At 46.0% G+C, this 15,016-nt stretch overlaps 1 protein-coding gene across 1 annotated transcript; it reads right to left on the minus strand.

The window, feature by feature from the left end:
• Positions 1-1,221: 1,221 nt before the first annotated feature.
• On the minus strand, positions 1,222-14,051 carry LOC110494046. Its single transcript, XM_021568731.2, has 6 exons — positions 13,624-14,051; positions 8,700-8,968; positions 8,441-8,552; positions 6,090-6,182; positions 5,442-5,944; positions 1,222-5,271 (listed from the first exon to the last, which is right to left on the minus strand). The coding sequence occupies exons 1-6, from the start codon at positions 13,666-13,668 to the stop codon at positions 3,804-3,806; spliced, it is 2,490 nt and encodes an 829-aa protein (XP_021424406.2). The 5' UTR covers positions 13,669-14,051; the 3' UTR covers positions 1,222-3,803.
• Between the last annotated feature and the right edge of the window lie 965 nt (positions 14,052-15,016).

Genomic DNA, 15,016 nt, shown 5'->3' on the forward strand with positions numbered 1-15,016 from the left:
TTCCATTTTGCCTTTATTTTGTAAGAGCTGATTAGGAACAAGAGGATTCACACAGGTGAATAATTCAGAGTATGGAGCTGATTGCGGTCATCCAGTAAATGAATATATATGGCCCTATACCCACTGCAAAAGTAGTTTTATTTTTTTAAATTGAAGGAGGAAAAAAAACAAATTGTGATTGAGAGAAAAGAAAAGACACCACAACGGCCAACGGGCTAGTTAAACCTTCCCAGTCCCTGTGTGTGCATTGCTTATCTGGTAGAGTGGACCAATGTTGCAGATGGAAATGTGGTAGGCCTATAGGAAAGATTAAAGTTGGGTCTGACTGCCTATGTGTGGACAGCTGTTCACCCTCTTAGGCTGTCAGGGAAATAAAGGAATGTGTGTATGGGCAGAAGGTGCATCTCCACAGCATGGCTGACTGGCTTATCATTCACACTGGTTATGTAAGACCAAGCTCATTAGATAATTGGCCAGGCGTGGTGTCGCATGCTGCCGTTGTGATGGATGGGTGGTGTTGACTACAGGAGTTTGGAGTCAGACCAGGGACAGGATAGAAGTATTTAAACCAGGTAGAAGTCACATTCCGATCGATGTCTGGGCCTCGAATGACGACATATGCTACCGTTGCCCATCGAATGTACTTTTTTTGATTTTGAGCGGAGTGTCTGTGGTGTTCTGTAGTGCACTGTATGTGAAATAGTGCGTTATTTGAGGTTTGTTTAAAGAACCTGTTTCCCCAGGGTGTCAAGTATTTACTGTAAATCCTTCCAGATATCAGATCACCATGGTCAGTCCTCACTAAGTTCTAATCATCAAAACTGGTTCGCTAGCCTGTTGTCAAGGTGACATGAACTTTCGGAGGACCCAGAGGATCAACAATGACCCTATTGATGGGGTGGTAATGGGTCAGTTTAGAGGAGTGGGATCCCTCTACTTGTGTCCTTTTAGTTATGCACACACTGATGGGAAATAAGTTGACAGGTGGAACCCAAGGCCATATTGCGCTCTGGTCTCTTCAGATCAGGTAGGACAGCTCAGAGTGGAGGACCACATGGAAATGGATGTGGAAAAGACTTCATAATAAAACAGGTTTACAAAATGGCTGGAGGAAAATCGGGAAGGAACGGAATAGGTAAGGAGGCTCTGTATGGAAGGCAAGGTGGAGCTAAATGCACTCGTCTGATCACATTGTGGAATCAACAATTCAAACACTGGGCGGGTTTTAGTAGCTAATTAAAATCTCTTTATTACAACCACATGTACATCATCATCCTAACCCCAAAAAGAGTCTTCTGAAAAGTGAAAACGAGCAGAACCAAAGAGTTGCGCAGACGCTAAGGTGTGGGAGACGTTTGGAGCCCTGTCTGGGGAAACAGTATAGTGAGAATAGGGAGAGGAACCAGAGGTGTGCATCACTTTAAATCACAAGTCCCCCCCCTCCACCCCAAGCGTCTCTCCTGTGCGATTTCACTTCTCACAGGAAAGGAAGGCTATTTTCAGCCTTAATAATCCTCACCATACAGTATATATAGAGAGAAATGGAGGAGGGGATGGAGGGAATAAATCCTGTCGTTTTTCATCCATTATTCCGAGCATTTGAGTCATGCCGAGTGTGACGTGGAACACCTCGAGGAGAGAGCGACGAATCCATCACGCTCCCTCTCTCCATCCCTCCCTCATTCTCTTTCTCAGTATTTATTTCCCTCTCCCACTATCTTCCATTTCCCTCTTCCTCAGCCTCTCTCAGCTCACGCACCAGGCAGTTGTGAGTCTTTCTTGCTGTGTGTGTGTGTGTGTGTGTGTGTGTAAGAACCACACGCGGTGTGAGAGTGTGTGAGAAACACACTCACTGCATTAAGGTGTGTGATCCTGTAGCGCCATGTGCCACTAATGATGAGTGCTGACGACACTAATCACAAAGCAAATCACACCTATTATTATTACATTAAGTTATCAATGACAGTGTGAGTAGTACCTACCACAGTGAACCTTGAGTTAACAGGGCTGCATAGCCCTGACATAATCCTGCATAGCCCTGACATAAGTCTGCATAACCCTGACATAAGCCTTTTTTAAATTTTATTTTTTTATTATACATCTGACCCCCATCTGTCTTATCAATCAAGGGAGAAATACAATTTTACAGACATTGTGGCCCTCGGCAACTAGAGCCTAACACCCCATTGTCGACCCTGTACCCTAGCCTTGTACGGTACGTTCCATAATGAATATGTACAGAAGAAAATAACACAGAAGTAACAAGGCTATACATAGCCAGCTAAGACCAATATACAGAATCCTGGTCCGCTCCTTTCAAACCATTAATAAAGCCAGACTCTTTACAATAAAAAAAAAATAATAAAAAAAAGTTTGTTGTTTACATGGATTGTGAGTGTTATATCTGGAAAGGCTCTACACCACTACGACAAACAATTTCATTCGTAATCTTCCATGAATGCTTTGTGATCTAAATAACAACAGCAATAGATCATTCTACAGTCATTCCACTGGACAGTGTCCCTTCCCCTGTACAGTCAATGTTCTGTGGGTTAACTGTAAAAACACCAGCCTCTTTCCTGGGCCTAATTGACTCCTAACCTGCAGAGGCCTCCAAGTACCACAACTATTTACCATTAACCTCTGGCCAGCTTCAGCGTCAGCTTACTCCATCTATCTACTCTACAGTATCTATCCCTGGAAGCGGGTCACGTAAACGTCAAGCCAACGATAGGGTGGAGAGGGTTGGGTTGGTTGTTGCGGAATCAAGGGTACCAGGCGGGTTGAGCACAATCACATCAGGTACTGGTACAAACATCTCCCACTGCAACACCCTACCCCTATAAGACTGTAAACTGGATCTCGGTGTCAAAAACACGTCGATTGAGCGGGGTGGTTATCAATGAACACACAGTGCTACGCTTGCTGTGCTGTGGCATCGGTGTCAGATGACATCTTATCTCATGTCCAGCGAGCGTTGTTCTGGCGGATTCTCTTACGGTGCCGTATTGCTTTTTAGAAATCTCAGTCACGTTTTTAGTTGAGGCGTAAAAGTCAATGTTTCATCAATGTCACCAGTCAGCGTTTTTTTTTTTTTTACATTAAAAAATGACCCAAAGATAAGAGCAACAAAATGACATGATACTGTATAGAGCTCGCCAGCTTGTAGTCTTAAAACCCGGAAATAAGTTACCTCTGGTTCGTTCATCCATCCCGATGGGAAAAGTGAATGGGGAAAGAGTTTTGGAACAAATACCGAATGAGATAATAGCAGTCAGTTAACGTGACCTTTATGAATTATGTGATTTATGTTTTTTTACAACAACAAAATTCACAAAAAGTGGCATTAGCTGATGAAGATTCTCACAGAACAAAATGTATAAGATCTCCTAAGCCAGCGTTTCCACACAGACCTTATTTTCGGCATTTATCCAAAACCCCTACAAAAACGCCATTCATTTTCCTCATCGGCTTTGTTCAATGAACCATGGCGGAGTTAGTGCCTACAAAAAGACGCCATTACTATTTCTCTCTATTGTGTTTTAGAAAACTGTTTTTCAAACCCCATGAGCATGAGGCAGCCAGACATGGTGCAGACACACACACACACACATACCGCTCCTCTCTCACACAGACTCACAGATTGTAACAGACACACACTTGCAGTGTGTTACAGTATTCAGTTAGTAAGAAGGTCATGCACTGACACACACACACACACACACAAAGCTATTGTCCGTGGTGCTTTATAGTGGAAAACACGCATGTACACACACACACACACACACACACACACACAGACCCTATACAGTAGTGACAGTCAGTAGTGAGCTGGGACAGAGGGACATCTCGTCTCGGGTACCCAGCCTCGTCCCATGAGTCAGCAGCTCCTCCACCGTCGTCCAATCATCTAACAGCTTCCTGTTCTGCAGACGACTCAACTTCCTTTGGCTGAGCTCCAGCACCGTGTTGCACCGGCCATCTCCCAAAGACCCTCCCCCTCCAGACATAGCCACTTCCTCTTGAATTACTCCTCTCCCTCCTCCTCCCATAGCTCCTCCTCTAGTGTTGACGCCTGCCTCTCTCAGAGAACCTGATCCTCCATTGGCTCCTGGCCTTGTGTAAGCCTGTTGCCCTCGGGCCTGCTGTTGTTGCTGTTTCTGCTCACGGGCCAGTAGGAGGTGCTCCCTTCTCTCTGTGCGGCTCCAGTACCTCCCCCTCATCACCTCCTGACTCTCCTCATCCGTACTCATCCCGCTGCGCTCGTCCGCTAGCTGCGACGCCCGGTCGCGAAGAATCTGGTTCCTCACAGCTCTCGGGTTAGGATGGTTGGAGTTAGTGTTGGGGGTCGGGTTGGGGTTAGGATTGGGGCACTTCCTGGACCCTCCACCGACCCCAGCCCCGACGCCAGTGTGGCCCTCCAGGGTGCTGTAGAGGCCCCCACCACCCCCTGACCCCTGGTGGGACAGCCGATTGGCCGGCTTAGGCCATGTCTCATGGATGTCCATGGATGTCTGGGGAGGGTGGCTGAGGGTGCTGAAGCGGCGCACCGATCTTCCTCTTTCTCTTTGCCTTTCCCGCTCTCTTTCTTTCTCTCGTTCTCTTTCTCGCTCCCTCTCACGCTCCCTTTCTCTTTCTCGCTCTCTTTCTCTTTCTCGCTCTCTTTCACGCTCCCTCTCACGCTCCCTTTCTCTTTCTCTTTCCCTCTCTTGCTCCCTCTCCCGCACTGGTATCTCTGACATAAAGCTCCTCTCCTGCTGCTGCCTCCTGTCGTTAACCAGCTGATCACGACCTCCACTATTGTCGCAGTAATGTCCCCTTGGTAAGGGCACAGCTCCTCTGTGTTCCCCCAGAGAGGTTGCATGTTGCTGGGGTGAGAGGGCCAGTCCTGCTGGGTGTGTGAGGACCAGTTCTGATTCTCCCTCTTCAGGCAGGCCCAGCTCCAGGCCTCTAGGTGGCGCTACCCCACAATGCTCCAGGGTGGCATAGGAGGGGGATGACGGGTGACTGGCCCGTCTGACACGCTCCTGGGGTGGGCCACGGTGGTGCAGGGTTCTGCTTCTCCGCAGCTGCCCCATTGAGCTGGAGCCCTGATGCTGCAGTGGAGGTGGCGGCCTGCGGTGGCCGGAGGGGGTACTGCAGGTGGAGAGGACAGGCGCATGGGCAGAGAGGGGCGCAGGGGCGTGGTGAGGGTTGAATAGGGACCCGCTGCTTGAGCTGTGTCTGCTCAGACAGGGACGATCCGCCTTCCGGAACTGTACGGACGACACCCTGAAGATACAGAGGGCAACAGGAGTTTTAAATGAAACAGTGACGAACAACATGCATTATCATCGTTCAACACTGGACTGAGGAAACTTTGAAGATGGATGGCTATGGATCACGTTATAATGGAAAATTAAGACAATCATAATGATCATTGTCTGGTGATAAACCCCTACCTGAAGAGTCCGTGGGGTGGGGGGCCCATGGATGGAGCGGCCAGGCCAGGTATGGAGCAGGAGGGCTGGGGCTGCATGGTCAGTGCCTCAGGGATGGCTTCAAGCAGCTCTCTGTGGTTCTTCTGGCAGCTGTCGCGGCGCTCCCGCTCGCACACCTCCCTCTGGTGGTGGAGACGAGCTTTGTACAGGCACATGCGCTTCTCTAACAACCTCTGGAAGCGGCGGAACTCTCCCGTGCTCACGCTGTAGAACCCCGAGTCACTCAGCTCAGATGAGATGAAGGACTCAGAGGATGGAGACCCCCCACCTCCACCCCCTCCTCCACTGACCGCCAGGCCCCCTCCCCTGGGGTGACATTCCTCCAGACCCCCCTCCTCTGTCTCCAGGCCAGAAAGGTCTCCCTGGTGCAGGCTACCGTCGGTCCAGCCCAGGCCGCTGTCCAGCTCATGGTGGAGTGGCAGGTAGCCTAGAGGTTTCTCCAACATATAGTCCTCATCCTCAGTCTGAAGGAGAGAGATAGAGAGAGAGAGGTTAGCGATAGCACACAGTCACACACACAGTATGCAGCTATACAGTACATACACACAGACATGAACACCCACCCACCCACACACACTCAAGCACACACACACACATACATACACACACCTGGCTGTGGTAACTGCTGGGCTCTTCTAGGTTGTTGCAGCAGCCAATCAGACAGCTCTGATCCCTCGGAACACGACTGGCCAGCTCCAGGTCCTTAGAGAGAGAGAGGTCCCCAGAGAGGGAGAGAGGGGGGTGGGAGAGCCAGCGGTTAATCAATGTTGAACTAACTATGAATAATGTGTGCTTACGTGAATAAACAAGCATCTGATTTTTTGATAAAGCTAATTAGAGAACTTTGGTTATGTAATTTCCATTTTCAAATATAATTGTATTGGAGCAAACAAGCCTCTCAAAAAAATCCCCCCTAAATATCCCTTTGTTATCAAAAGTCCTGATTATTAAGTGTGGGCATTAATGCAAGTCAATTGCATGCTGTAGGTTTGCAATACAGATGTACTGCACTGAACTGTAGGTTGTGTCTGGCAGCAGTATCTGCATCAGCGTGTGCTGTAGACTGTAAACGAGTATGTTTGTAGATGGGAGAGAGGAGTGTGTTTTTCCCCCTCTGTATCCTAAGCTGAGCATCCTTCCATTCTCCAAGGGGATTTCATGAGGCGCAGCTCACATTCCGCCCGCTGAACACGTGAGCGCTGTTTATGGTTGTGCGAGCCTGTGCACGCGGGTGTGTGCGTTTTCCGCTGAGTGTGTTTGAGTATATACTGTATGTGGTGTGTTTGTATGTGCTTGATGACAAACGTGTCGATGATTTAGATGTAAATCGGATCAGGTTTTCGATTTGGTTATTCTTCTATGTATACAGTGGCAAAGCCCACTGACTGTTTGTGCCTGAGCAATCCTGCGTGTGCGCACACGTGTGTCTATAGTTCCATCTCAGGTCCCTAATGCTTGTCGGCAGCATGAATAATTCCAGACTGGGTTGGCTGAGGGAAGCTGCTCCATTTAGAAAAAATGCACCGTGGTACAGCCCAGATCTACACTCTGGTACATAGTCAGCCGCTCTGGAAAATAAAAGGGCCTTTATTTTTTTTTAAAAATGCGTCAAAGCCTTGATCAGCGAACTCTTAAGGGTGCGTTTCCTTCAAGAGGGATGCAATATGGACCAGACGGCTGGAATTGCTCTTCTGCACGTCGGCCCTGGTTCAGACGCAACTCATTGGAAGAGCTGGGGCCCTATTCAAACAAAAAGGCTATCCCGATGTTTACAGTTTCACCCCCCCCCCCCACACACACACACACACCCCAGAGAAGTAAGCTCTGAACCTCCTCTAGTTCCGTATCTGTTTTTCCTTATATGTATCCCTGTTCAAACAGTGCTGTGTACACTCTCACCTCCAGAACCATACAACCCACTACTAAATCCACGAGCTTCCCGCTAGTCCCGGGGTCGTTTTCTTCAACAGATAGTATCCTCTCAATGGACATGCAGAACAACACAGACACAGACAGTATTCTGTAGGTCTAGCTCCTTTCCTCACATGTACTGTACCATACAGTACAATGGGCTAATTATCTTGGAGAATTACAATCGCCTGTCTACAACACAGGAAGTTATACCAGTCACAAGAATGAGTGAGGTGCAGGATTTAACACCGCTGATTGATTGTCTCTACTACAGGTACTGAGCGATGAATGGTGGTCCAATCACAGACAGAGTACCCACGTACCGCAGTCTTAATTATAGGGCAGGGCATTGGCTGACAACATCAAGTGATTGTTGTTCATACAAAACCAAAGGAAAAGCTTCATGACATTACGCTTGCATCCTACTACCAGGGGACAGTTTGTCCAAGTGTCTGTGTGAGTGTTTCAAGTTTTACATGCACAACTACAGTGAAATGCTTCCCTTTCAAACTCTACAAAACAGGGCAGTAAATCTATATCAAAATCGTATGACTAGCGAAACACCTACAGTGCCAGTCAAATGTTTGGACACGCCTACTCCTTCCAGGGTTTTCTTTATCTGGACTATTTTCTACATTGTAGAATATTAGTGAAGACATTAAAACTATGAAATAGCACATATGGAATCGTGTAGTAACCAACAAAAAAGTGTTGAGCAAAAACTCTTGGCATTCTCTCAATCGATTCTCAAAGAGTGTGCAAAGCTGTCGTCGAGGCAAAGGTTGGCTACTTCGAAGAATCTCAAATATAACATACATTTTGATTTGTTTAACACTTTTTTTGGTTACTACATGATTCCATATGTGTTATTTCATAGTTTTGAAATTAGAAATAAGAGAGGAAGCTATATATACAGGGTCAGTTACAGTACCACATTTACAATGTGCAGGGATACTGGAGTACTTGAGGTAGATATGTACAGATATGTAGGTGTGTGTGTGTGTGTGAGTCAGTCAGTCAGTCAGTCAGTCAGTCAGTCAGTCAGTCACCTGGTAACCAAGTGGATCCAACTCCTCTATGTCTTGTGGAGCGGTAGGTAGATACTCATATCTCCCGTTGTCACGGTGATCACGAGGCAGACTCATGTGGCTGCAGTAGTGTCTGAGAGAGAAAGGAAGATAGAAGAGAGAGAATAAGAGAAGAGAGAGATATGCAGTCATCAAATCTAACAATTAGTGTAGGAAGATATTAGTGAATTTTTATAGACATTTGAAGTGTGTGTGTGTGTGTGTCTATCTGTGACTGTACCTGTCCTGGTAGGCAGGGTTGACCCTGGGCATGGTTCCAGCTGCTGTGACACCCAGACTGCGCAAGGCCAGGTGGGGGGGCAGGGTGAGAGGCTCCCAGTGTCTCTCAGTCTGCGTGCTGCAGTCCTGTAGTCCATAACCCCTCCCACGCTGGCTCTTGATCTGCAATGTGATTGGCTGCTCATAGGCAGCCAGGATTCTAAGAGCATCACGTTTACTCAGGTGGGAAAGATCCCGTTTGGTCAGTTGACTCAGATCCCGCCCACTGACCTGTGAGGAAACACAAAGAGACACATGACACCCTATTCCCCATATAGTGCACTAGGCTACATATTGTGGGGGTTCAGAGTTCACTCATCTACTCTGTAGAGCACTTCATCACTACTTGTTACTCCCGGTCCTAGTGAAAAGCCAACTGTTCCGGTTGATATATTATCGAATAGATATTTGAAAAACACCCTGAGGATTGATTATAAAAAACGTCTGACATGTTTCTGTGGACATTATGGATCTAATTTTCAATTTTTGTCTGCGTTGTCGTGACCGCTCTTTCCGGTGGATTCCTGGGTATAACGCACCAAACTAACGGCGGTATTTGGATATAAAAAATATATTTATGGAACAAAAGGAACCTTTGTTGTCTAACTGGGAGTCTCGTGAGTGAAAACATCCGAAGATCATCAAAGGTAAACGATTAATTTGATTGCTTTTCTGATTTTCGTGAACAAGTTACCTGATGCTAAGTGTACTTATTGTTTTGTCGAGCGATCGATAAACTTACACAAACGCTTATATTGCTTTCGCTGTAAAGCATAATTTCAAAATCTGACACGACAGGTGGATTAACAAAAGGCTAAGGTGTGTTTTGCAATATTGCACTTGTGATTTCATGAATATTAATATTTTCTAGTAATATTATTTGACTGTGGCGCTATGCTATTTAGCGTTGCTGATGACAATTATACCGGATCCGGGATGGGTGATTCAGAGAGGTTAATTAAGGAGCAGCGGGGACTGTGAAGCAACATAAACACAGGCACAGACACATGCTTACAAACACACGATAACACATGCACTATACACACGTGTACACATTGATTTTGTGTTGTAGCTATGTGGTAGTAGAGTAGGGGCCTGAGGGCACACACTTAATATGTTGTGAAATCTGTTGTGAATGTATTGTAAGGTTTCAAAAAAATTTACAACTGCCTTCATTTTGCTGGACCCCAGGAAGTGTAGCTGCTGCCTTGGCAGGAAGTAATGGGGAACCATAATAAATACAAACACAAATACAAATCAAGGGAGGGGATGCAAAGATGAGGACTAAGAGCATATCAGTGTTCCAACCCAAGAGGACAAACAACACCTTTGGAATTCAATATCTGGCTTCTGCAATGAATCACTCCCGATTCCAAGCATAGCACCAGAGCCATGACACTAGAGCCGCGAGCCAACAACACCATAACCTAACCAGAGTGACACAGTTGTACACAGCATCTCTTAACTACAGTACATCACTGACACGACTCACCACCTACTACAGTACACACAGCTACAGAGACAGAGAGAGAGAGAGTAAAGTGAGGGAGAAAGAGAAATAGAATGAGAGAGAGAGAGAGAGTGCAATAAATTGATTTACTGTGAAGGTTGCAGAGAAAGCACTGTGTGTGAGCGTGTCGTCTATCTCTGTGAGTGTAACGGCAAAATGTGTTGCGTTTACAATTGAATCGTGTGTGTTTGTGGTTGTGTATATGAGTTAGAGCTTGTTTGTGCATCTGTGTGTCGACATGATCTGGAGCGATTTTCCTGACATGCTAACCCCACGAGGAGACACCCAGCCAAGCACACATCCAGCCTTATCTGAGGCATGTTGTAACACACACACACACACACACACACACGCATACACATGAACACACACAAACATACACATTTCACAAAGCTAGAGAGATGTAATTGAATGGTTTTATCCATGCAGTCCACTGTCCACACACACTCTCACACACAATGGCAGGATTATGGTGGCCTTTTACTGCGGGCCATGTGCACTGATACAAAATGCCATCTGTACAGAGAAGCTCTGTGGGTGAAGAGTCAGGAGACTGCACTGCAAAACAATCTTGTTGTTTTTACAGTACTATACAATAACACTAACAGTAAAGTACCATATTCATTATTTGCGGTAAATTGCTGTAAATGGCAATGCACTCTGGGTGATATTAGGTGTAAACAGTTAATGATCATGTAAATTCCTGAAGAAACTTTGGTTTAACAGTACATTACTGTGACCACACAGCATTGTGGTATTAGCAATTGGTAACTCTGAGGGATCGGATGGAGCGACATCATGGTCTGAAGTGAATCAACCAAACAAGGTGTGTACAACATTTATATGATTTACAAATTAATTATACTGAATACTACACTTAAATGGAAAACTGTGATTTAGACAGTAACGTTGTACATTTATTAACAGTAAAATACTGTCAAGGGTTATACAACACCATATTGTAAATGATGGTGCATTGTGGGAAAATGTTGTGGGCAGATAAAGAATTGCTTTATTTCGAATTCCACCCCACAGAATACATTAGCGTACTGTATTTTTGGAGCGCCAAAAGCCTTTTGATCACTAGTTGTTGCATGGTATTGTTTTTTATGTCTCATTCACATATTTTGAGGCGTGCCTTGTAAGAGGCTACATTTGTGCTAACCGTTAGTGAGAGTGCTGTACCAATTTGAACCTGTAATATGTAACTTTTTGAGGGACCTGACCAAATTGACATAGAATTGTGAGTTATAGATCTGTCATTCCCATTGAAAGCAAGTCTAAGAAGCAGTAGATCTATTCTATGTGCACTAAACGGGTGTCCCGACTCTTTGAGGTTATTAAAGATCCCATGGCACTTATTGTAAGAGTAGGGGTGTTAACCCCGGTGTCCTGGCTAAATTCCCAATCTGGCCCTCAAACCATCACGGTCACCTAATAATCCCCAGTTTACAATTGGCTCATTCATCCCCCTCCTCTCCCCTGTAACTATTCCCCAGGTAGTTGCTGCAAATGAGAATGTGTTCTCAGTCAATTTACCTGGTAAAATGACGGGAAAATATATATATATATATTTCCCATGTGCACCATTCTTAAGTTTTGAGTCTTTACTTTGGTTTTGAACACCAGCTAAAATAGCTGAAAATACAATATTTTGGGTTTTGTAAAATGTATTTCACAGCTGTTTAAATGGTACAATGATTCTCTATACTATACTTGTCTGTTTTGTCACATAAACTGAAATTTTAGCAAACAGGAAATGGTGGAGCGATTTCTGCATAGTGCACCTTTAACTGCTATGTGGTACAGTAGTAGTGCCCCAACAATTTAATGGTTGAGTATTTGCCATGTCATTTCATCTGTTTTGCCCTCTAGTCCCAATTTATTGAAAACATTACCTAGCAACCAAACCTGCTTGACCAATCCCAAACATTACGGTGAAATACTGTAAAATACAAACCCCTTCTCCCCTCAATTGTTTATTGTTTACTCCATGTGTAACTCTGTGTTGTTGTCTGTTCACACTGCTATGCTTTATCTTGGCCAGGTCGCAGTTGCAAATGAGAACTTGTTCTCAACTAGCCTACCTGGTTAAATAAAGGTGAAGTAAATTAAATAAATAAAATAATGAATTCATCCATTAATTCATTACAATTACTGCAAAAACATTACAGGAATGCACTGTACTGTTGTTTTACAGTAACGTACAGGCAGCCGGTTGTCTGTAAATTACAGTAAAAACAACAGTACGAAATATTACAGTAACAGTATTGGATACAGTATGGTAATATGGTAATACAGTATGGTAATATACTACCTTTTTTACGGTAACTTACAGGCAACTGACTGCCTGTATGTTACTGTAAAAGCAACAGGAAATGTTGTAGAGTGTACGCATCACCCCACGGCAGATGGAGGGGGGGGGGGATTGGAAAAGAGAGGAGAAGAGAAGAGGGTAGAGGAGAGGATGAAGAGTAGAGATGGAAATATGGAGAGGGATAAATGTAAGTTAAATAAGTGAAGCGAGAGAACGTGAGAGACAGGAGGAGGGAAAGAGAAAAAGAGGAGGGAAAGAGTGAAAGAGAGGAAGGAGGAGAGGGGAGAGAGAAAGCGAGAGAGAGAGAGAGAAAGAGAGAGGGGGAGAGTCAGAGCGTCACAGCTCTCAGTGGTGTTGGATGGGCAAGGCTGTCACTGCTTGTAATCATCAACGCTGGTCACAAGAGGCTGCCACACACACACGCACAGAGACACACACACTGTCAGGCACCCACAATTGTACCCACACACACTGTCATGTACACATGCACACACACACAAAACCTCAAATTCCCCCATCACAGAGCCTCACTATAATACACAGAGCTGAATGTTGCTGGAACAGAGACAGCAGAACAGACACGATATACGCAATCTTTCTGTAGACACAATCATTCTAGAATATAAAATAACTCTTTCACACATATGACATTTCTCTTATAATAAGATACACGCCCATCTAACTCTTATTCTGTATTCTCACACACCCACATGCTTGCATACACATATGCAAGCGTACACACACACACACACACACACACACACACACACACACACACACACACACACACACACACACACACACACACACACACACACACACACACACACACACACACACACACACACACAGCAGGCAGCAGGCATGTCATGGTGTGTATTCTGTTCCGCTATTCTCCATTTCCTTGATCATGTACATGACACCCACACATCACCACAACCCTAACTCTATATCCCATCTACACAGATACGCCACACACCCACATAGATGCACATACAGTACGCACGCACAAAGCATGCACACACACTCACACACAGATTTAGAAGGGTGCACACTAACCCCCAATCCATCGCCGAACCACGGCCCTGAGAGCCGACAGCCCATTGCCACGGCAACGGATGAGCGCCAAGTCTGAGGTTTCCCTCTGTTCTAAAGAGGAGTCCGGTGAACGAGAGGAAGAGGAGGAGAAAGAGTGACGAAGTATTCAGCATAGATCCTTGTGCTCCAGCAGAGATCGAGAGAAAGATCACGCTCTCGCTCTCTCTCTATCTCGCTCTCCCTCCTTCGCGCTCTCTGTTTCTCCCTTGTTCTCTCTTTCTACTTCTCTCTCCTCCCTACCAGAGGCAGAGGCAGCCTCTGCTAAAATCCAGAGAGACAGAAGCAGCTTCCACTGACACACAGAGGATCTCAGCACTCTCTTCTCCTCAGCTCTCTTTCCGCTCTCTCTCTTTCTCTCACCCTCACACACACACAATCTCACATCCCTCTCTCAGCTGTCATTATACCCCCCTCCCTCTATCTATTACACTCTCTCTCCTTCCCTCTCTCTCTCTCCCTCCCGCTTTCCCTCCCTCCTTCTGTGCCAGCCTTGTGTTGAGGCTCCACCCCTTCTTGCATAGTAACCCGGCTGGACTGCGAATGTATACACACACACACACACACACACACACACACACACACACACACACACACACACACACACACACACACACACACACACACTGTGATTGGTCACCTCTCACATGGTGAGACTAGGGGGTAGAGGACAGGAGAGGAGGGGTACCCTGCCCCCTCCCCCTGCAAAGTTTTCCTCGGTTGGAGGGAGATTCTTCTCTGTCTAATAGAGGTTCTCCCTCCCTCCCTCCCTCCCTACCCTGTTCTTATGCTCTTATTTTGTCTCCCTCTCCATCTCCCTCCTTTCCTGCATAATTCTCTCCTTCTCTCTCCTGTATCTCCCCCTCTCTCTTTCTCTCTCCTGTATCTCCCCCTCTCTCTTTCTCTCTCCTGTATCTCCCCATCTCTCTTTCTCTCTCCTGTATCTCCCCCTCTCTCTTTCTCTCTCCTGTATTTCCCACCCTCTCTCTTTCTCTTTCTTCTGTATCTCCCCCTCTCTCTTTCTCTCTCCTGTATTTCCCACCCTCTCTCTTTCTCTTTCTTCTGTATCTCCCCCTCTCTCTTTCTCTCTCCTGTATTTCCCACCCTCTCTCTTTCACTCTCTCCTGTATCTCCCCCTATCTCTTTCTCTCTTCTGTATTTCCCACCCTCTTTCTTTCTCTCTCCCGTATCTCCCCCTCTCTCTTTCTCTCTCCTGTATTTCCCACCCTCTCTCTTCTCTCTCTCCTGTATCTCCCCCTCTCTCTATCTCTCTCTCCTGTATCTCCCCATCTCTTTCTCTCTCTTCTGTATCTCCCCCTCTCTCTTTTATTCTCTCTCCTGTATCTCCCCCCATCTC

The sequence above is a fragment of the Oncorhynchus mykiss genome, chromosome 17 (genome assembly GCF_013265735.2).
Source record: "Oncorhynchus mykiss isolate Arlee chromosome 17, USDA_OmykA_1.1, whole genome shotgun sequence".
Taxonomy (NCBI): Eukaryota; Metazoa; Chordata; class Actinopteri; order Salmoniformes; family Salmonidae; genus Oncorhynchus; species Oncorhynchus mykiss.